General features: G+C 48.8%; 1 protein-coding gene across 1 annotated transcript; it reads left to right on the forward strand.

Moving 5' to 3' along the window:
* Nucleotides 1–976: 976 nt before the first annotated feature.
* KLF1 (KLF transcription factor 1) lies at nucleotides 977–21110 on the forward strand (the record flags this gene model as incomplete). The annotated part of the gene is made up of 3 exons (XM_063929763.1): nucleotides 977–1156; nucleotides 17242–17971; nucleotides 20935–21110. Coding segments are annotated over 3 exons (1086 nt in total), but the record flags the coding sequence as incomplete, so codon positions are not given.
* Nucleotides 21111–23543: the final 2433 nt, after the last annotated feature.

A 23543-nucleotide genomic window follows, 5' to 3' on the forward strand; every position in this document is an offset into this window, starting at 1 on the left:
AGCCTGTTTTCGTCCGAAAATGGGGCTGTTTCACACGAAAACACACAGGTTTCACTGAACCTGTGTGTTTTCGGGAGATGGGTTTTTTTTTTTTTACAGGCGATCCATCTGGATAGCCTGTAAAAAAATTATATCGGTGAAACATCGGAAAAAAGTCAGAAAAAAGTCCGTTTTTCGGACCCAATGTTTTACCGGGGATAATTGGATATCCCCCTAAAGGTTGAGTTTGTACATAGCATTTTTTTTTTTAAATATACTTCTAGGGCAGTGATTTTCAACCTTTTTTTACTCGCGGCACACCGAACAATATTATAAAATTGCCAAGGCACACCATCAGTTCCCCACAGAAAAAAAACAAAAACACACATTGGCCCTCACAGTAAAAAAAACAACAACACAATACATAGGCCTACACAGAAAAAACAATCACATTGCTCCCCACATAAATCCTGTTGCTCCCCACATAAATCCTATTGCTCCCCACATAAAACAATCATGTTTCTCCCCACATAAATCCTATTGCTCCCCACATGAATTATTCACATTATTCCCCCCATAAATCCATAAATCCTTATTTTCCCCACATAAATCCTATTGTTCCCCACAGGAGAAATAAAATAACAAATATTAGCCTCTACCGGTCAGCTGTCCTCCTCCCTGTCTCTCAGTGGCAGGGCCGTAACTACGTGTGTGCCAAGGGGGCTTGGCACACAGCGCAGTTGCCCTGAGGGCGCAACGGCCAGCGGCATGTAATGAGTCAAATTGACTCATTACATGCCGCCGAAGTCTGCGCCGTGCGCCCCGCTGTGTAGGGAGAAGAGGACCAGCGCCGGGCAGCGGAGAGAAGGAGGAGGAAGGAGGGGGAGCAGTGAGCCGCAGCAGCGCTATTTGATTGGTAGTAAGCGCCGCTGCAGCATCCCCCTCTCCTCCTGTATTGGCTGCCCGGCGCTGCTAAGGATGCTGGGATGCGGTTCCCCAGCATCCACAGCAGCGCCAGGCAACCAATACAGGAGGAGAGGGGGATGCTGCAGCGGCGCTTACTACCAATCAAATAGCGCTGCTGCTGCTCCCTGCTCCCCCTCCCTCCTCCTCCTTCTCACCTCACACAGCCTGCACCGAGAGGAAGCTGCACGAGGAGCCTGTCAGCGGGGAGAAGGTAAGTAAATCCCCCTCTCTCTCTCTCTCTCTCTCTCTCTCTCTCTCTCTCTCTCTCTCACCGTCTGCCGCAATGTGTAAAATGGGGTCTCGTCTGCCGCAATGTGTAAAATGGGGTCTCGTCTGCCGCAATGTGTAAAATGGGGTCCCGGCTGCCGCAATGTGTAAAATGGGGTCCCGTCTGCCGCAATGTGTAAAAAGGGGTCCTGGATGCCGCAATAGTAAAAATGGGGACTGGCTGCCGCAATGTGTAAAAAGGGGGACTGGATGCCGCAATGTGTAAAGAGGGGGACTGGCTGCCGCAATGTGTAAAAATGGGGACTGGCTGCCGTAATGTGTAAAAAGGGGGCCTGGATGCCGCAATGTGTAAAAAGGGTGACTGTCTGCCGCAATGTGTAAAAAGGGGGACTGGCTGCCGCAATGTGTAAAAAGGGGGCCTGGATGCCGCAATGTGTAAAAAGGGGGACTGGCTGCCGCAATGTGTAAAAAGGGGGACTGGCTGCCGTAATGTGTAAAAAGGGGGCCTGGATGCCGCAATGTGTAAAAAGGTGGACTGGCTGCCGCAATGTGTAAAAAGGGGGCCTGGATGCCGCAATGTGTAAAAAGGGGGCCTGGCTGCTGCAATGTGTAAAAAGGGGGACTAGCTGCCGCAATGTGTAAAAAGGGGGACTGGCTGCTGTAATGTGTAAAAAGGGGGACGCTGTCTATTGTAATGTATAAAAGGGGTGCTACTGTGCAGCGTAATTTGAATAATGTAGACTACTGTGCACCGTAGTATGAATTGCTATTATTTTGTGGCCACGCCCCTTCCCCATTAAGCCACGCCCCTATAAAAAAATTTTGCGCGCCCACGGCGCGCACTGCCCCTATCTTACATTGGGGGGGGGCGCCACTATCGTTTCTTGCACACAGCGCTAAAATGCCTAGTTACGGCACTGCTCAGTGGCGGGGTTGTTTATAGTGGGTTGCTGCGAATACTGAGCAGTGGGCAGTCGGGCAGGTGTGGATGTGGGTGGGCAAGGAAAGCTGTGTATGCAGGCAGGAACTGGAAGATGTGTAGGCAGGCGGGTGAGCTGGCTGGTGAGACGCAGCGTCCGTGACCTATGATATCACACCGCCGCGTTTTCAAGGCATAGGTCACAGTTGGAGCACTTCTGATCCTCTAAGAAAAGCCCGGGCCAACAGTTCACTCTGAAGGTGCAGGAAGCTGCTCTGGCTCCGCGGCACACCTTGCAACTGGTCGCGGCACACTAGTGTGCCACGGCACACTGGTTGAAAAAGCCTGTTCTAGGGACTGTTTATGAACTATAGAGACGAAAAAAAAGTTGTCAGAATTTTTTCTGTCTGTTCGTTCCAGCATCACGCAAGAACTATGAATTTGGATCGCATTTTCACTATTGTATAGCTTAGTGACTTAGAAAAAAACTGGGGTATGACATCAGATAGGAGAAATAAAGGAAAAAACAGACGCTTGACACTTGGCGCACTGAAAGTTGGTGTTCCAATCATCTTCTGGGGAACTCCGTCCAAGTAATGTAAAGGAACCCGACATTGGGCCTAATTCAGATCTGTTCGCTCGCTAGCGTTTTTTGCTGCGCAGTGATCAGGTAACTACTGCACATGCATATGCACCGCAATGCGAAGGTGCGTCGAACTTATACAAAGCGGATCGTTGCTGTGCACTGGTTCTAGCAAAGAATCCACTCGCACAGCCGAACGCAAGGTGATTGACAGGAAGAGGGCGTTTGTGGGTGTCAACTGACCGTTTTCTGGGAGTGTTTGGAAAAACGAAGGCGTATCGAGGCGTTTGCAGGGCGGGTGTCTGACGTCAATTACGGGCTCGAATAGGCTGAAGTGATCGCAGTGGCTGAGTAAGGTCAGAGCTACTCAGAAACTGCACAAACTGTTTTTGTACTGCTCAGCTGCACATGCGATTGCACATTTGCACAGCAAATATACACTCCCCTATAGGCGGCGACTATCTGTTCACAGTGCTGCAAAAAATAGCTAGTGAGCGAACAGATCTGAATTAGGCTCTTAAGGTGACTGCTATGCCGAGGAATCTAACTGGGACAGAAATACTCTACGGGGATGTGGCATAGGTGAGACTGTGTTTATACCGGGTAGTGCTCAGTATGCCGGCTGTTGGGATCCTGGCGCTCAGTATACCGGCGCCGGAATCCTGACACCCGACATACCGACACCTATTCTCCCTCTTGGGGGTCCACAACTCCCCTGGAGGGAGAATAAATAGTGTAGCGCACGTAGCGCGCCACCATGCCTGCAGTGAGCCCACAAGGGGCTTATTTGCACTTGGCCAGCTGTCGGTATGCCGGCGGTCGAGATTCTAGCGCCGGTATGCTGGCCGCCAGGATCCCGGCTGCTGGCATACCATACTACACCCATTTTACCACGTATACCACTTATACTAACAATTTTCCAAATGGTAAGTTGTATGATCAGTGTGTACAATATAAAATGTACATCACAATATTAGATGGCACTACTGTCTTTGTAAAATTAGTTCCGCAGAGCAATAACAGACATCCATGCGAGCAAAGCTGCAGGCAAACGCTAGTTGGGAATAAAAGAGTAGCACAAATTGCAGAAAAAGTTAATGCAGGCTGTGATAGCAAAGTGTCAGAACACACAGAGCATTACACCTTGTTGCATATGGGGCTGCATAGCCACTGACTGGTCACAGCACCCATGCTGACCTCTGTTTACTGCTGAATGCACCTACAATGGGCATATGAGCGTCAGAACTGGACCATGGAGCAATAGAAGAAGGTGGCCTGGTCTGATGAATCACATTTTCTTTGACACCATGTAGACAACCCGGTGCCTGTGCGTCACTTACCTGGGGAAGAGGTGGCACCAAGATGCACTATGGGAAGATGGTAAGCCAGAGGAGACAGTGTGAGGCTCTGGACAATGTTCTGCAGGATAACCTTGGATCCTGGCATGCATATGGATGTTACTTTGACATGAGCCACAAGGGGCAGATTAACAGAGGAGGAGGCCCATGTGCAGACTCCGTATGGGCCCCCTCCTCTCTACGGTGCCATAGACTCTAGAATTGTGCATTAGAAGGTCTCCGGAGACATGGCTCCCTCCATGTTCTGGTGACTGATCACTACAGAGCATGCGTGGCGACCAGTTTCCCAGTGATTTGTTTTGCTTCAGCTGCAGTGCTGACTCAGGACTACGGAAAGGTAAGTATTTAAACATGGGTACAGTGTGTGTGGTGTGGATCCCCCTGGTACCAGGGGGCTGTGTGCACTGCAAACACTGCACCCATTATAGCTATGCCAATGTGTGCCACCCATCTACCTAAACAAGTACACCTCATCATGGCAACGTTATTACCTGATTGCAGTGGCCTCTGCAGGATAATGTACCCAGCCACATTGCAAATATTGCTTAGGAATGGTTTGGAGAACATGACAAAGAGTTCAGCTTGGCCTCCAAATTGCCCAGATCTCTATCCGATCTAGCATCTGTGAGATGTGTTGGAAAAACAAGTCCGAGCCATGAAGCCATGAAGGCCCCACCTCACAACAAGACTTAATGGACCTGCTGCTAAGATGCCAGATACCACAGGACACCTTCAGAGGTCTTATGGAGTCCATGCCTCAACGAGTCTGGGCAGGAGGGGGTCCTACACAATATTAGTCGGCTGGTTTAAATGTTGTGGCTGATGGATGTATATTCCTCCTTGTTCGGCCGCACCTCCCTCATGTGCTTTGTATTCAATCTTTTCCTGTACCCTGTGAGCATGGTGCTATGTGTTACTTACCAGTCCTGCCGCCGCCAGACATTTTTGCACATGCGCCATTGATCCTGTATGACTGTTTGCAATACTGCGCTAAGATATCCATCATCGCTGTTCCGTAGCGCTGAGATAGGTACAATTAGCACATTGCCTCCTTAGACCCCACCACTCCACTACTCCATTACTTTCAACAAAATAAAGTTTGTACCCGAGTCCAATTGCACAAACAATATACTAATTTGTGATTACAAAATGAGTGGCTCTCACAAGACCAGAATTATGAGTCAATGGGGGTCATTCCGAGTTGATTTAAATTCAGCACAGCCACGATCATCTTCCCTGACATGCGGGGGGACGCCCAGCACAGGGCTAGTCCGCCCCACATGTCAGTCCGCCCCCCCCCCCCCCCTGCACAAATACAAAAGCACCACACAGCAGCGATGCTTTTGTATTTGTGGAGTAACTCCCGGCCAGCGCAGCGTGAGATGTCATGCCGCCGCTGAGGTCCGCCCCCCAGCGGTCCGGCCATGTCTGCGTTGGCCGGACCGCGCCCCCTAAACGCCGTCCAGCCCCCTCCCACCCTGCGTCAATCAGGCAGAGGCGATCGCCACTGAACAACGGACTTCGGGCATCCGGCATGCGCAATTCTGACCCGATCGCTGTGCTGTGATAAACTGCAGCGATCGGGTCGGAATGACCCCCAATATTACTGTTGGCTACCTAACATCAATGTTCATTATGTTACAATTAAAAATATTGTTAGCTTACATATTTCCTGCAGCCTGAAAATCTAGAACAATGTAACCAGGAAGAAAGTGCTACTATCAACAATTATACATCACAATTATTGGTACCAGAGGATAACATAATAATTGATATGTTATATTGTAGCACTTGTTACACTGTAATGTATGAGCCACAACTTAAGTATTTTCTTCAGTATGGTAGAAGTATTAAAAAAAATATAGTATTGGTCCTTCTCCCCTGTCCAACGTCATTCTGTGTTATCAGTATTCATGTATTGCATGTGTTTACTGTATAATGTAAAAGATAACAGCAGCGGGCTCTTTATCTCACTCCCCCTTAAATCTGTCCACCAGGCACACTGGGAGCAATGTGCTGAATACGTGATGTGTACAGGGCAGAGAATGACACAATACACAATTTATGGGGATATAACATGATATTTCATAGACTGCGGGGGTTATTTAGGTTTGTTAGCGAACCCATGTTGCACTGCAGGTGGGGCAGATGAAACATGTGCAGAGAGAGTTAGATTTGGGTGGGTTATATTGTTTTTGTGCAGGGTAAATACTGGCTGCTTTATTTTCACAGTGTAGTTTAGATTTCAGTTTGAACACACCCCACCCAAATCTAATTTTGTCTGCACATGTTACACCTGCCCCACCTGCACTGCACATAGGGCCTAATTCAGACCTGATCGCAGCAGCTCATTTGTTAGCTAATGGACAATACCAAGGAGGTCATTCCGAGTTGTTCGCTCGCAAGGCGATTTTAGCAGAGTTGCTCATGCTAAGCTGCCGCCTACTGGGAGTGAATCTTAGCATCTTAAAATTGCGAACGACGTATTCGCAATTTTGCGATTACAAACTTCTTAGCAGTTTCAGAGTAGCTTCAGACTTACTCGGCATCTGCGATCAGTTCAGTGCTTGTCGTTCCTGGTTTGACGTCATAAACACACCCAGCGTTCGCCCAGACACTCCCCCGTTTCTCCAGCCACTCCTGCGTTTTTTCCGGAAACGGTAGCGTTTTTTCCCACACGCCCATAAAACGGCCTGTTTCCGCCTAGAAACACCCACTTCCTGTCAATCACACTACGATCGCCTGAGCGAAGAAAAAGCTGTGAGTAAAAATCCTAACTGCATAGCAAATTTACTTGGCGCAGTCGCAGTGCGGACATTGCGCATGCGCACTAAGCAGAAAAACGCTGCGATGCTAAATTTTTTTCCGAGCGAACAACTCAGAATGAGGGCCCATGTACACTGCAGGTGGGGCAGAAATAAGATGTGCAGAGAGAGTTCGATTTGAGTGGGTTATATTGTTTCTGTGCAGGGTAAATACTGGCTGCTTTATTTTTACACTGCATTTTAGATTTCAATTTGAACACACCCCACCAAAATCTAACTCGCTCTGCACATGTTACATCTGCCCCACCTGCACTACACATGGTTTTGCCCATTAATGTGCTTTTTTAGTTTGCTGACAAACCTGAATAAGGCACAATGGGCGGGATGTACTAAAGCAAAAATGCGGTAAAACCCCCGAAAACTGGGGTTTTACCGCATTTCATATTTACTAACACCCTAACCGCCGAAAACGTCCAGGGTATTGCCATCTCGGGATGGCGATACCCTATAGAAGCCTATGGGCTTCTTTTCGCCGACCGCCGCAACCCGCCGCAGACGCCTCCCCCCCTCCCCCCTGGCATACCTTCCTCCAGGTTGCCCTGGACCCGGACGGTAGTCTCCTCCTCCCCCTAGCAACGCTGCCGGACGTCCTTCCGGCTGCAGGGGGGAGGAGGAGGCGCCGGGAGCAGCCTGCTGCTGCTTCCCGGCATCTAGCCAGTGTGGGGACCCCTGGGAGGTGACGGAGACCCCCCGCAGATCACCTAACAGGTATCACGGGGGGCCTCTGTCACCGCATCGCGATGTTGATCGCATATGTTAGTACATATGCGATCAACATCGCTGCGGTAACCGGCGAGGGGCAGCGATGTATGTTAATACATCCCGCCCAATAGATGTTACCAGTGTATGGGCTCTGTATGCTTTTCACTGTGAATGACTGATGACATAACAATGTTGATCCCTATAGTAAAAGAATCCTCCATATACACTGATAGTTTTTCAAATCGATGACAAAACAGTGACAGAACTACTGGAGAATAAGTGATGTGACCCCTACTGGACCCAGAGGTTAGGGCCACGTAATGCCAAATCCTACCAACTCTGAGCATGGCATAATGTGGCACAGCTACAGCTACTCCCCCAGCCGGGTCGGCGTGGGGGGAAAGGAAAGGAGTAGACACCCACGAGTGGGAATAGTCCCTATCAGTCGGCATGCCGACTGTCGGGCTGTCCATCAGGCGAGATTCCGGCATCGGTATAGTGACCGCATCCCCCCAGCCTCACATGATTGCTGTACAAAGGTCCAATTTGTTGAAGAATAAAATTATTTTCCAGATGATTTGGGCATGCACAGTAGAGAAGTCCCAGGAACAAGGCGCAAGCACCATATAACTGGTGATCTGCGCAAGTGCAGTGGACTCTGTGCACTGCAGGGATGGGGGGGGGGGGGGGGGCAGATATAACATGTGCAGAGAGAGGTAGGTTTGGGTGGGGTGAGTTCAATCTGAAATCCAAATTGCAGTGTAAAAATAAAGCAGCCAGCATTTACCCTGCACAGAAACAAAATAACCCACCCAAATCTAACGCTCTCTGCACATGTTATATCTGCCCCACCTGCAGTGCACATGGTATTGCTCATCTGCTAACAAGTTTGCTGCTGCGATCAGATCTGAATTAGGCCCTTAAACTGGTTCGGTTCCAAAGTGCGTGCAGCAAGACACTCTCCGTGCACAGAATTGTATCTTACCCTGAATCTGGACCTTTATGTTTTAGCACTGTATAAAAACTTATTTTCCAGTCATTCACCCCATAACATCATTACAGGCAGACTCATAACCAGATATATTAGTGCTAGGAACAAGTAGGAAAATGACACCCCCACAGCTAATTAACTTAAAATATGAATTCCATGCGGCTGCCTTCAGATTTTGCCCTACTTCCGGGCATGATTAGGGTATATTTTTATTAACGGACCAGCTTTGTCCTACTACTCATTCATGCCATGTACTAATCAGCGCCTCTTATCATCCCAGCCATACAGCAAAATGCAATGTCATCAGTGTTAAATTGGTGACACAGCCACTAAGAGAAGAAGGGGAGATGAAAGGAAAGGGGAGGGCGGGGACATGTCACAGTTTCCAGCCTATCAGAAGATGGCTTTAAAGTCTCCAAAACTTCTTGAAAAAAAAAAAGAAAAAAAAATATTTTCTGCGAGTCGTCCCCTCACTAGCTGATATAACTGACTGAAATACAGAATAGAGGAACTTATAATAAGCAACACTGATATATATGAAACACTAGTTATGGCATTAGCTTCCTGCAACTATCAAAGTCACATGCTGTATGATAATACTCAGGTAAGTGCCTTCCCCTCCAAGCGTTCCCTGTCTGTCTGTATGCACGCTGCATGCTTGCTGTATGATTGCTGCATGATTGCTCTGTGCTTGCTGTATGCTTGCTGTGTGCTTGCTGTATGCTTGCTGTGTGCTTGCTGTAAACTTGCTGTATGATTGCTGTATGCTTACCGTATGATTGCTGTATGCTTGCTGTATGCTTGCTGTATGATTGCTGTGTGATTGCTGTGTGATTGCTGTACGATTGCTGTGTGATTGCTGTTTGCTTGCTGTGTGATTGCTGTGCGATTGCTGTTTGCTGTATGATTGCTGTGTGATTGCTGTGTGATTGCTGTACGATTGCTGTGTGATTGCTGTGTGCTTGCTGTGTGATTGCTGTGCGATTGCTGTTTGCTGTATGATTGCTGTATGCTTGCTGTATGATTGCTGTGTGATTGCTGTGTGATTGCTGTACGATTGCTGTGTGATTGCTGTTTGCTTGCTGTGTGATTGCTGTGCGATTGCTGTTTGCTGTATGATTGCTGTGTGATTGCTGTGTGATTGCTGTACGATTGCTGTGTGATTGCTGTGTGCTTGCTGTGTGATTGCTGTGCGATTGCTGTTTGCTGTATGATTGCTGTATGAGTGATGTGTGCTTGCTGTATGATTACTGTATGATTGCTGTATGATTGCTGTGTGCTTGCTGCATGATTGCTCTGTGCTTGCTGTATGACTGCTGTGTGCTTGCTGTATGATTGCTGCATGCTTGCTGTATGATTGCTGTGTGCTTGCTGCATGATTGCTCTGTGCTTTCTGTATGATTGCTGCATGCTTGCTGTATGATTGCTGTATGATTGCTGTGTGCTTGCTGTATGATTACTGTATGATTGCTGTATGATTGCTTATGCTTACTGTATGATTGCTCTGTGCTTGCTGCATGATTGCTCTGTGCTTGCTGTATGATTGCTGCATGCTTGCTGTATGATTTCTGTGTGATTGCTGTGTGCTTGCTGTGTGCTTGCTGGATGATTGCTGTGTGCTTGCTATATGAGTGCTGTGTGCTTGCTGTATGATTGCTGTGTGTTTGCTGTATGGTTGCTGTATGATTGCTGTGTGCTTGCTGTATGATTGCTGTAACTTGTGCAACAGCTTTTCTACAATTATGTTAATCATTTATGTTATTTTCTGAGACCATCTATTCCCTGGGGAATTCAACATGTAGCCCTCCAGCTGCTGTGGAACTACACATCTCAGCATGCCATGCACCAGTTTTGCTATCAAGGCATGCTAATACTGTGGCAGGACATGCTGGGATGTGTAGTTTCACAGCCCATGTTAAATAACCCTGCTCTATTACCTGCCAATGAGCTCTTTGAAGTAGTGACTTAGGGAAATTGTTGGGGCCAGCGGGCAGTCGGGGAATAGTAGGGGAGTATGAGGCCAGTGGGGAGTACAGGAAAAGTAGGAGAGTATGAGGTCAGTGGGGAGTACAGGAAAAGTAGGGGAGTATGAGGCCAGTGGGAGGTACAGGAACAGTAGGGAAGTATGGGGCCAGTGGGGAGTACAGGAACAGTAGGGGAGTATGAAGCCAGTGGGGAGTACAGGAACAGTATGGGGCCAGTGGGGAGTACAGAAACAGTAGGGGAGTATGGGGCCAGTGGTGAGTACATGAACAGTAGGGGAGTATGGGGCCAGTGGGGAGTACAGAAACAGTAGGGGAGTATAAGGCCAGTGGGGAGTACAGGAACAGTAGGGGAGTATGGGGCCAGTGGGGAGTACAGAAACAGTAGGGGAGTATGGGGCCAGTGGTGAGTACATGAACAGTAGGGGAGTATGGGGCCAGTGGGGAGTACAGAAACAGTAGGGGAGTATAAGGCCAGTGGGGAGTACAGGAACAGTAGGGGAGTATGGGGCCAGTGGGGAGTACAGGAACAGTAGGGGAGTATGGGGCCAGTGGGGAGTACATGAACTGTAGGGGAGTATGAGGTCAGTGGAGAGTACAGAAACAGTAGGGGAGTATGGGGCCAGTGGTGAGTACATGAACAGTACAGAAGTATGGGGCCTGGGGGCAGTATAGGGACAGTAGAGGAGTATTTGGCCAGTGGTGAGTACAGGAATAGTAGGGGAGGGAGGGGTCAGTGGGAGTACAGAAACAGTAGAGGAGTATGGGGCCAGTGGGTAGTACAGGAAGTCAGGACCAGTAGGAGAGTATGGGGCCAGTGTGGAGTAATGGAACAGTAGGAGAGTATGGGGCCAGTGGGGAGTACAGGAACACTAGGGAATATGGGGCCAGTGTGCAGTACAGGAACAGTAGGGTGAGTATGGGGCCAGTAAGGAGTACAGGAACACTAAAGGAGTATGGGGCCAGTGGGCAGTGCAGGATCAGTAGGGTGAGTATGGGGCCAGTGGGGGTACAGGAACAGTAGGTGAGTATGGGGCCAGTGGGGAGTACAGGAACAGTAGGGGTGTATGGGGCCAGTGGGGAGTGCAGGAACAGTAGAGGAGTATGGGGCCAGTGGGGAGTACAGGAACAGTAGAGGAGTATAGAGCCAGTGGGGAGTACAGGAACAGTAGAGGAGTATAGAGCTAGTGGAGAGTACAGGTACAGTAGGGGAGTATGGGGCCAGTGGGGAGTACAGGAACAGTAGAGGAGTATAGAGCTAGTGGGGAGTACAGGAACAGTAGAGGAGTATGGGGCCAGTGGGGAGTACAGGAACAGTAGAGGAGTATGGGGCCAGTACAGTAGAGGAGTATAGAGCCAGTGTAGAGTACAGGTACAGTAGGGGAGTATGGGGCCAGTGGGGAGTACAGGAACAGTAGAGGAGTATAGAGCCAGTGGAGAGTACAGGAACAGTAGGTGAGTATGGGGCCAGTGGGGAGTAAAGGTACAGTAGGGGAGTATGGGGCAGTGGGGAGTACAGGAACAGTAGAGGAGTATAGAGCTAGTGGGGAGTACAGGAACAGTAGAGGAGTATAGAGCCAGTGGAGAGTACAGGTACAGTAGGGGAGTATGGGGCCAGTGGGGAGTACAGGAACAGTAGAGGAGTATAGAGCTAGTGGGGAGTACAGGAACAGTAGAGGAGTATGGGGCCAGTGGGGAGTACAGGAACAGTAGAGGAGTATGGGGCCAGTACAGTAGAGGAGTATAGAGCCAGTGTAGAGTACAGGTACAGTAGGGGAGTATGGGGCCAGTGGGGAGTGCAGGAACAGTAGAGGAGTATAGAGCCAGTGGGGAGTACAGGTACCGGGGATGTGCGGCGAGCTAAATGGCTCAGGAGGCACTGGCTAACCCCAGAGCCATATTCCCATGCAATATATATGCCAAATGGTACATCTGGGCATTATACACAGGTACAGCAGTATAAACTCCTGGGAATTTGGTGAGTTTTGATCAGAGATGTGCTGAAAAGATAAGCAGTGAGCCATAGACTTTTTACTCCAGAGTTTGGGCTATAAAAATTATTAGAATAATGCAAAGAAGATATTTCATACAAATTATTAGTACAGTATATTTCATATACTTTATTCAATCAAAACTCGGGTTTAAACGTAAGTATGACAGGAAAGGCTCTGCCTCACCTGCCTCACCCCACCACGCGTTACTGACAGATCCAGTAGAGAACTATGGGGCCAGTGGGAAGTTAAGGAACAGTAGAGGTGTATGGGGCCAGTTGGGAGTACAGGAACAGTAAAGGAGTATAGAGCCAGTGGGGAGTACTGGAACAGTAGAGGAGTATAGAGCCAGTGGGGAGTACAGGAACAGTAGAGGAGTATAGAGCCAGTGGGGAGTACTGGAACAGTAGAGGAGTATGGGACCAGTGGGGAGTACAGGAACAGTAGAGGAGTATGGGACCAGTGGGGAGTACAGGAACAGTAGAGGAGTATGGGACCAGTGGGGAGTACAGGAACAGTAGAGGAGTATGGGGCCAGTGGGGAGTACAGGAACAGTAGAGGAGTATGGGCCAGTACAGTAGAGGAGTATAGAGCCAGTGGGGAGTACAGGAACAGTAGAGGAGTATGGGGCCAGTACAGTAGAGGAGTATAGAGCCAGTGGGGAGTACAGGAAAAGTAGAGGAGCATAGAGTCAGTGGGGAGTACAGGAACAGTAGAGGAGTATGGGACCAGTGGGGAGTACTGGAACAGTAGAGGAGTATGGGGCCAGTGGGGAGTACAGGAACAGTAGAGGAGTATGGGGCCAGTACAGTAGAGGAGTATAGAGCCAGTGGGGAGTACAGGAACAGTAGAGGAGTATGGGGCCAGTACAGTAGAGGTGTATGGGGCCAGTTGGGAGTACAGGAACAGTAGAGGAGTATAAAGCCAGTGGGGAGTACAGGAACAGTAGAGGAGTATGGGGCCAGTGGGGCGTACAGGAACAGTAGAGGAGTATGGGGCCAGTTGGGAGTACAGGAACAGTAAAGGAGTATAGAGCCAGTGGGGAGTACAGGAACAGTAGAGGAGTATGGGGCCAGTTGGGAGTACAGGAACAGTAGAGGAGTATAAAGCCAGTGGGGAGTACAGGAACAGTAGAGGAGTATGGGGCCAGTTGGGAGTACAGGAACAGTAGAGGAGTATGGGGCCAGTGGGGAGTACAGGAACAGTAGAGGAATATGGGGCCAGTTGGGAGTACAGGAACAGTAAAGGAGTATAGAGCCAGTGGGGAGTACAGGAACAGTAGGTGAGTATGGGGCCAGTTGGGAGTACAGGAACAGTAGAGGAGTATGGGGCCAGTTGGGAGTACAGGAACAGTAGAGGAATATGGGGCCAGTTGGGAGTACAGGAACAGTAAAGGAGTATAGAGCCAGTGGGGAGTACAGGAACAGTAGAGGAGTATGGGGCCAGTTGGGAGTACAGGAACAGTAGAGGAGTATGGGGCCAGTGGGGAGTACAGGAACAGTAGAGGAATATGGGGCCAGTTGGGAGTACAGGAACAGTAAAGGAGTATAGAGCCAGTGGGGAGTACAGGAACAGTAGGTGAGTATGGGGCCAGTTGGGAGTACATGAACAGTAGAGGAGTATGGGGCCAGTTGGGAGTACAGGAACAGTAGAGGAATATGGGGCCAGTGGGGAGTACAGGAACAGTAGAGGAATATGGGGCCAGTTGGGAGTACAGGAACAGTAAAGGAGTATAGAGCCAGTGGGGAGTACAGGAACAGTAGGTGAGTATGGGGCCAGTTGGGAGTACAGGAACAGTAGAGGAGTATGGGGCCAGTTGGGAGTACAGGAACAGTAGAGGAATATGGGGCCAGTTGGGAGTACAGGAACAGTAAAGGAGTATAGAGCCAGTGGGGAGTACAGGAACAGTAGGTGAGTATGGGGCCAGTTGGGAGTACAGGAACAGTAGAGGAGTATGGGGCCAGTTGGGAGTACAGGAACAGTAGAGGAATATGGGGCCAGTTGGGAGTACAGGAACAGTAAAGGAGTATAGAGCCAGTGGGGAGTACAGGAACAGTAGGTGAGTATGGGGCCAGTTGGGAGTACATGAACAGTAGAGGAGTATGGGGCCAGTTGGGAGTACAGGAACAGTAGAGGAATATGGGGCCAGTGGGGAGTACAGGAACAGTAGAGGAATATGGGGCCAGTTGGGAGTACAGGAACAGTAAAGGAGTATAGAGCCAGTGGGGAGTACAGGAACAGTAGGTGAGTATGGGGCCAGTTGGGAGTACAGGAACAGTAGAGGAGTATGGGGCCAGTTGGGAGTACAGGAACAGTAGAGGAATATGGGGCCAGTTGGGAGTACAGGAACAGTAAAGGAGTATAGAGCCAGTGGGGAGTACAGGAACAGTAGGTGAGTATGGGGCCAGTTGGGAGTACAGGAACAGTAGAGGAGTATGGGGCCAGTTGGGAGTACAGGAACAGTAGAGGAATATGGGGCCAGTTGGGAGTACAGGAACAGTAAAGGAGTATAGAGCCAGTGGGGAGTACAGGAACAGTAGGTGAGTATGGGGCCAGTTTGGAGTACAGGAACAGTAGAGGAGTATGGGGCCAGTGGGGAGTACTGGAACAGTGGAGGAGTATAGAGCCAGTGGGGAGTACAGGAACAGTAGAGGAGTATAGAGCCAGTGGGGAGTACTGGAACAGTAGAGGATTATGGGGCCAGTTGGGAGTACAGGAACAGTAGAGGAGTATAAAGCCAGTGGGGAGTACAGGTACAGTAGAGGAATATGGGGCCAGTGGGGCGTACAGGAACAGTAGAGGAGTATGGGGCCAGTTGGGAGTACAGGAACAGTAAAGGAGTATAGAGCCTGTGGGGAGTACAGGAACAGTAGAGGAGTATGGGGCCAGTGGGGAGTACAGGAACAGTAGAGGAATATGGGGCCAGTTGGGAGTACAGGAACAGTAAAGGAGTATAGAGCCAGTGGGGAGTACAGGAACAGTAGGTGAGTATGGGGCCAGTTGGGAGTACAGGAACAGTAGAGGAGTATGGGGCCAGTTGGGAGTACAGGAACAGTAGAGGAAAATGGGGCCAGTTGGGAGTACAGGAACAGTAAAGGAGTATAGAGCCATTTGGGAGTACAGGAACAGTAGGTGAGTATGGGGCCAGTTGGGAGTACAGGAACAGTAGAGGAGTATGGGGCCAGTGGGGAGTACAGGAACAGTAGGTGAGTATGGGGCCAGTTGGGAGTACAGGAACAGTAGAGGAGTATAGAGCCAGTGGGGAGTACAGGAACAGTAGAGGAGTATAGAGCCAGTGGGGAGTACTGGAACAGTAGAGGAGTATGGGGCCAGTGGGGAGTACAGGAACAGTAGAGGAGCATAGAGTCAGTGGGAAGTACAAGAACAGTAGAGGTGTATGGGGCCAGTTGGGAGTGCAGGAACAGTAGAGGTGTATGGGGCCAGTTGGGAGTACAGGAACAATAAAGGAGTATAGAGCCAGTGGGGAGTACTGGAACAGTAGAGGAGTATGGGACCAGTGGGGAGTACAGGAACAGTAGAGGAGTATGGGGCCAGTGGGGAGTACAGGAACAGTAGAGGAGTATGGGGCCAGTACAGTAGAGGAGTATAGAGCCAGTGGGGAGTACAGGAACAGTAGAGGAGTATTGGGCCAGTGGGGAGTACAGGAACAGTAGAGGAGCGTAGAGTCAGTGGGAAGTACAGGAACAGTAGAGGTGTATGGGGCCAGTTGGGAGTACAGGAACAGTAGAGGAGTATAAAGCCAGTGGGGAGTACAGGAACAGTAGAGGAGTATGGGGCCAGTGGGGCGTACAGGAACAGTAGAGGAGTATGGGGCCAGTTGGGAGTACAGGAACAGTAAAGGAGTATAGAGCCAGTGGGGAGTACAGGAACAGTAGAGGAGTATGGGGCCAGTGGGGAGTACAGGAACAGTAGAGGAATATGGGGCCAGTTGGGAGTACAGGAACAGTAAAGGAGTATAGAGCCAGTGGGGAGTACAGGAACAGTAGGTGAGTATGGGGCCAGTTGGGAGTACAGGAACAGTAGAGGATTATGGGGCCAGTTGGGAGTACAGGAACAGTAGAGGAGTATAAAGCCAGTGGGGAGTACAGGAACAGTAGAGGTGTATGGGGCCAGTGGGGAGTACTGGAACAGTAGAGGAATATGGGGCCAGTTGGGAGTACAGGAACAGTAAAGGAGTATAGAGCCAGTGGGGAGTACAGGAACAGTAGAGGTGTATGGGGCCAGTTGGGAGTACAGGAACAGTAAAGGAGTATAGAGCCAGTGGGTAGTACAGGAACAGTAGAGGAGTATGGGGCCAGTGGGGAGTACAGGAACAGTAGAGGAGTATAGAGCCAGTGGGGAGTACAGGAACAGTAGAGGAGTATGGGGCCAGTGGGGAGTACAGGAACAGTAGAGGAGTATGGGGCCAGTGGGGAGTACTGGAACAGCAGGGAAGTAAGGGGCATGTGGGGAGTATAGGAATAGTAGAGGAGGATTGAGGTTTGCTGCTATTGGTCATGCAGGGCAAGAAGAGCAATGTGTTTAGTCCTCAAAGGAAACCTATTGTAAAATATGTACCTAAAGGTGTACTGGTAGGTAGTTAGGGATCTTTAAGAATGGTGCTGGGATGTATGTCGGGTCTCGGTTGTATGTGGAAAAACAGCAGACACAATGGTGTGGAATTTTCTTGACAGCCATGTTTGTCCCAACCTTGCAGGTCTGGAATCCTCCAGCCCCACTGACGGTCACAGGGACCATTACCGAGCACCCAGACAGATTTCCTTTGATCTCTGCTCTCCTGGACGGCCCTATTTCTCACAGCAAAAGGGAAGACTCCTATTGGGACCTGGATTTTCTGCAAACTAACTTTCCAGAGTCCTGCGCAAGTGCCAGTGACACCCCCCAGGCACCTGCCACCCGATGCCAGCTGCAGACGTTCACAGATATGTGCCAGTCTGACATGTTCAATCCACCATTTATTTCCTCTGAAGACAGTCAGACAGATCCTTTGTCCTTTGTCCCTACAACCACAGCAGAGGTTTATACCAGGCCAGAAGAAAGTATAGTGACGGTAACTGGGGAATCAACAAATCATGACCAATCTGGCCACTGCCTAGAGAGTGGTGCTTACAACGTACAAGAGACTATGGGGTATGTGTACACCCTGATGTCTAAGCCAGACCTAAAGTCAACTGTTCTTCCCAGTGACCACTTCTCCATGTACCCGGTTCCAATTTTACCAAGGACCTTCTGCCACCATATATACTCACAATCTACCACCTCATCTAGCCCTCAATCATTTTCAGTACCGGCAAAGGGGATGAAGAGCAAGAAGAGCAACCGAACATCAAAGAAAAGCATCACATACTATAGCTGTACTTACTATGGATGTGTAAAATCTTACGCCAAGAGCTCACATTTGAAAGCACATATCCGTACACACACTGGTAAGAGCAGTATATGGGGATACAACAGGGCTGGGAGTATGTATATGTTTCTTTCCATAAACAATACAATTCACTAATTGCCCAGTGTTTCATTAATTGCCCAGCTCCTGAGTGTCTTATTCCCCCTGTAACATCTTATTACAGTAACCCAGCTCCTGAGTGTCTTATTCCCCCTGTAACATCTTATTACAGTAACCCAGCTCCTGAGTGTCTTTTTAACCCTGTAACATCTTATTACAGTAACCCAGCTCCTGAGTGTCTTATTACCCCTGTAACATCTTATTACAGTAACCCAGCTCCTGAGTGTCTTATTACCCCTGTAACATCTTATTACAGTAACCCAGCTCCTGAGTGTCTTATTCCCCCTGTAACATCTTATTACAGTAACTCAGCTCCTGAATGTCTCATTACCCCTGTAACATCTTATTACAGTAACTCAGCTCCTGAATGTCTTATTACCCCTGTAACATCTTATTACAGTAACTCAGCTCCTGAATGTCTTATTACCCCTGTAACATCTTATTACAGTAACTCAGCTCCTGAATGTCTTATTACCCCTGTAACATCTTATTACAGTACCCAGCTCCTGAGTGTCTAATTACCCCTGTAACATCTTATTACAGTAACCCAGCTCCTGAGTGTCTTATTCCCCCTGTAACATCTTATTACAGTAACCCAGCTCCTGAGTGTCTTTTTAACCCTGTAACATCTTATTACAGTAACCCAGCTCCTGAGTGTCTTATTACTCCTGTAACATCTTATCACAGTAACCCAGCTCCTGAGTGTCTTATTACCCCTGTAACATCTTATTACAGTAACCCAGCTCCTGAGTGTCTTATTACCCTTGTAACATCTTATTACAGTACCCAGCTCCTGAGTGTCTAATTACCCCTGTAACATCTTATTACAGTAACCCAGCTCCTGAGTGTCTTATTACCCCTGTAACATCTTATTACAGTAACCCAGCTCCTGAGTGTCTTATTACCCCTGTAACGTCTTATTACAGTAACCCAGCTCATGAGTGTCTTATTACCCCTGTAACACCTTATTACAGTAACCCAGCTCCTGAGTGTCTTATTACCACTGTAACATCTTATTACAGCAACCCATCTCCTGAGTATCTTATTACCCCTGTAACATCTTATTACAGTAACCCAGCTCCTGAGTATCTTATTACCCCTGTAACATCTTATTACAGTAACCCAGCTCCTGAGTGTCTTATTACCCCTGTAACATCTTATTACAGTAACCCAGCTCCTGAGTGCCTTATTACCCTTGTAACATCTTATTACAGACACCCAGCTCCTGAGTATCTTATTCTCCCTGTAACATCTTATAACAGTAACCCAGCTCCTGAGTGTCTTATTACCCCTGTAACATCTTATTACAGTACCCAGCTCCTGAGTGTCTTATTACCCCTGTAACATCTTATTACAGTAACCCAGCTCCTGAGTGTCTTATTACCCCTGTAACATCTTATTACAGCAACCCAGCTCCTGACTGTCTTATTACGCCTGTAACATGTTATAACATTAACCCAGCTCCTGAGTGCCTTATTACCCCTGTAACATCTTATTACAGTAACCCAGCTCCTGAGTGTCTTATTACCCCTGTAACATCTTATTACAGTAACCCAGCTCCTGAGTGTCTTATTATACCCCTGTAACATCTTATTACAGTAACCCAACTCCTGAGTGTCTTATTACCCCTGTAACGTCTTATTACAGTAACCCGGCTCCTGAGTGTCTTATTACCCCTGTAACATCTTATTACAGTGACCCAGCTCCTGAGTGTCTTATTCCCCCTGTAACATCTTATTACAGTAACCCAGCTCCTGAGTGTCTTATTACCCCTGTAACATCTTATTACAGTGACCCAGCTCCTGAGTGTCTTATTACCCCTGTAACACCTTATTACAGTAACCTAGCTCCAGAGTGTCTTATTACCCCTGTAACATCTTATTACAGTAACCCAGCTCCTGAGTGTCTTATTATACCCCTGTAACATCTTATTACAGTAACCCAACTCCTGAGTGTCTTATTACCCCTGTAACGTCTTATTACAGTAACCCGGCTCCTGAGTGTCTTATTAGCCCTGTAACATCTTATTACAGTGACCCAGCTCCTGAGTGTCTTATTCCCCCTGTAACACCTTATTACAGTAACCCAGCTCCTGAGTGTCTTATTCCCCCTGTAACATCTTATTACAGTAACCCAACTCCTGAGTGTCTTATTACCCCTGTAACATCATATTACAGTAACCCAGCTCCTGAGTGTCTTATTACCCCTGTGACATCTTATTACAGTAACCCAGCTCCTGAGTGTCTTATTACCCCTGTGACATCTTATTACAGTAACCCAGCTCCTGAGTGTCTTATTACCCCTGTAACATCTTATTACAGTAACCCAGCTCCTGAGTGTCTTATTACCCCTGTAACATCTTATTACAGAAACCCAGCTCCTGAGTGTCTTATTACCCCTGTGACATCTTATTACAGTAACCCAGCTCCTGAGTGTCTTATTACCCCTGTAACATCTTATTACAGTAACCCAGCTCCTGAGTGTCTTATTACCCCTGTAACATCTTATTACAGTAACCCAGCTCCTGAGTGTCTTATTACCCCTGTAACATCTTATTACAGAAACCCAGCTCCTGAGTGTCTTATTACCCCTGTGACATCTTATTACAGTAACCCAGCTCCTGAGTGTCTTATTACCCCTGTAACATCTTATTACAGTAACCCAGCTCCTGAGTGTCTTATTACCCCTGTAACATCTTATTACAGCAACCCAGCTCCTGAGTGTCTTATTACCCCTGTAACATCTTATTACAGAAACCCAGCTCCTGAGTGCCTTATTACCCTTGTAACATCTTATTACAGAAACCCAGCTCCTGAGTATCTTATTACCCCTGTTGCATGGTATATGGGAGATACAAGATAATATTATCACATTGTGTTTCAGGAGAGAGGCCCTATGTGTGTGAATGGGAAGGTTGTAGCTGGAAGTTCGCCCGCTCAGACGAGCTAATTCGACATATACGTAAGCACACGGGTGTGCGCCCCTTCCAGTGCCAACTCTGTCAGCGAAGCTTTGCCCGCTCTGACCACCTGGCTTTACACATGAAAAGACATGAATAAAGAAATGTGCAGCATCAATGGGAGACGTGATGTGGCAGAGGATAAAGAGCGATGAATGAAAATACTCTATTTCACTTGGTGTATGAATTGTCCATGTTAGGGGAATATTGTGCATTTTTTGGTCACTGTTACTGATACTTTACTTCTCTGTTAACATACAATAGCAGCTTCTGGTTACATAACATCAGGTACCTATGGATCGATGACTTGGACCTGATCAGGGGTGGATTGGCCATAGGGCACACCAGGAAGATTCCTGGTTGGACGAAGTATCTGTGGAGCCTGTTTTGTATGTTGTCATGTGGCCCCACCCCCCACATAACAGGCAGCCCACTGCACTCAGTACACTGCATTGTCTTCATTAATTCTGTTATTCCATCTCTGCAGTACAGCGACTCTGCCATCCAGTGATGCTGCCATGGCTACATGGCATGCAGTGGCGCAACTAGAAATTTTTCTCCCCCAAGCCAAAAAATTCTTCGGCGCCCCCCCCCCCTTCATGCTCCATAATTGGGAGCAAGAAAGGGATAAATATGTGCGCGCCAAAAAGGGGGCGTGGTTTCGTTGGAATGGGCGTGGTTTCGCATAAAGGGGCGTGGCATTGCAGGAAAAGACTACCTTTTACCCCAGTTTTGCAACCTGCACGCCCATACGTTGGCCACCACAGGAAAGAAAAATAATCCTGATTCATGCCCCTTACATTATTTGTCATTTTTCCTCCTTATAGTAATGCCCAGTATACATTATGCCACATACTGCAATGGCCCTTAGACATTATGCCGCACACAATAATGCACATGACACAATATGCACACACTGTAATGCCCCCGACACATTATGCCACACAACGTAATGCCTGTGACACATTATGCCACACACCGTAATGCCTGTGACACATTATGACAGGAATCGCAATGCCCGTTATACATTATGCTAACACACTGCAATGCCCCTGATACATTATAGCACATACAATGTCTGTGACACATTATGACACACACCGCAATGTCCGTGATACATTATGCCACACACTGCAATGACCCTGAGACATTATACCACATATCACAATGCCCGCGATATAGTATACCATACACCGTAATGCCTGTGACACATTATGACACACACCGCAATGTCCGTGATACGTTATGCCACACACCGTAATGCCCATTACACATTAAGTCCTACAGTAAGGCTTCTAATTACTTTTCAATTACCTGCTCGTTGTCAGGGGTTTCATGCACTGGGTGTCATGCTCGTTGCCAGGGGTTTCATGCTCTTGGTTCCATGCACGGTGCCAGGGGTTTTCATGCTCAGGGTGTCATGCTCGTTGCCAGGGGTTTCATGCACTGGGTGTCATGCTCGTTGCCAGGTGTTTCATGCACTGGGTGTCATGCTCGTTGCCAGGTGTTTCATGCACTGGGTGTCATGCTCGTTGCTAGGAGGTAGTCCTTGTTGCTAGGGCTGTGCTCTCAGTGCCACATATGTCCCCAGTGCCAGATATTCCCCCACGGTGCCAGGTACTCACATGCCCCAGTGCCAAATATAGCCCCCCCCATGTGCCAGGCACACATATCCCCCCCCCAGTGCCACATATGCCCCCAGTGCCAGATATTCCCCCCCAGTGCCACATATGCCCCCAGTGCCAGATATGCCCCCAGTGCCATATATTCCCCCCCAGTGCCATATATGCCCCCAGTGCCATATATGCCCCCAGTGCCAGATATTCCCCCCCAGTGCCATATATGCCCCCAGTGCCAGATATTCCCCCCGTGCCATATATGCCCCCAGTGCCAGATATTCCCCCCAGTGCCATATATGCCCCCAGTGCCAGATATTCCCCAACAGTGCCACATATGCCCCCCAGTGCCACATATGCCCACAGTGCCATATATTCCCCCCCAGTGCCAAATATGCCCCCAGTGCCACATATGCCCCCAGTGCCAGATATTCCCCCCCAGTGCCATATATGCCCCCAGTGCCAGATATTCCCCCCGTGCCATATATGCCCCCAGTGCCAGATATTCCCCCCCAGTGCCATATATGCCCCCAGTGCCAGATATTCCCCCCCAGTGCCATATATGCCCCAGTGCCAGATATTCCCCCCTAGTGCCATATATGCCCCAGTGCCAGATATTCCCCCCAGTGCCAGATATTCCCCCCCCCAGTGCCATATATGCCCCCAGTGCCAGATATTCCCCCCCAGTGCCATATATGCCCCAATGCCAGATATTCCCCCCAGTGCCATATATGCCCCAGTGCCAGATATTCCCCCCAGTGCCAGATATCCCCCCCCCCGCTTTTTGGAGGGACACGGAGGGCACAGCTCACCTCTCCTGTGTCCCTCCTGCTGCATCATCTCCGGCGGCCGCGTGTCTAATAGGGGGAAGTGCCGGTTCGTGAGCCAATTAGAGCTCACGGACGGCACTTTCCCCT

This window comes from Pseudophryne corroboree, chromosome 6, assembly GCF_028390025.1.
Source record: "Pseudophryne corroboree isolate aPseCor3 chromosome 6, aPseCor3.hap2, whole genome shotgun sequence".
In the NCBI taxonomy this organism is placed as follows: Eukaryota; Metazoa; Chordata; class Amphibia; order Anura; family Myobatrachidae; genus Pseudophryne; species Pseudophryne corroboree.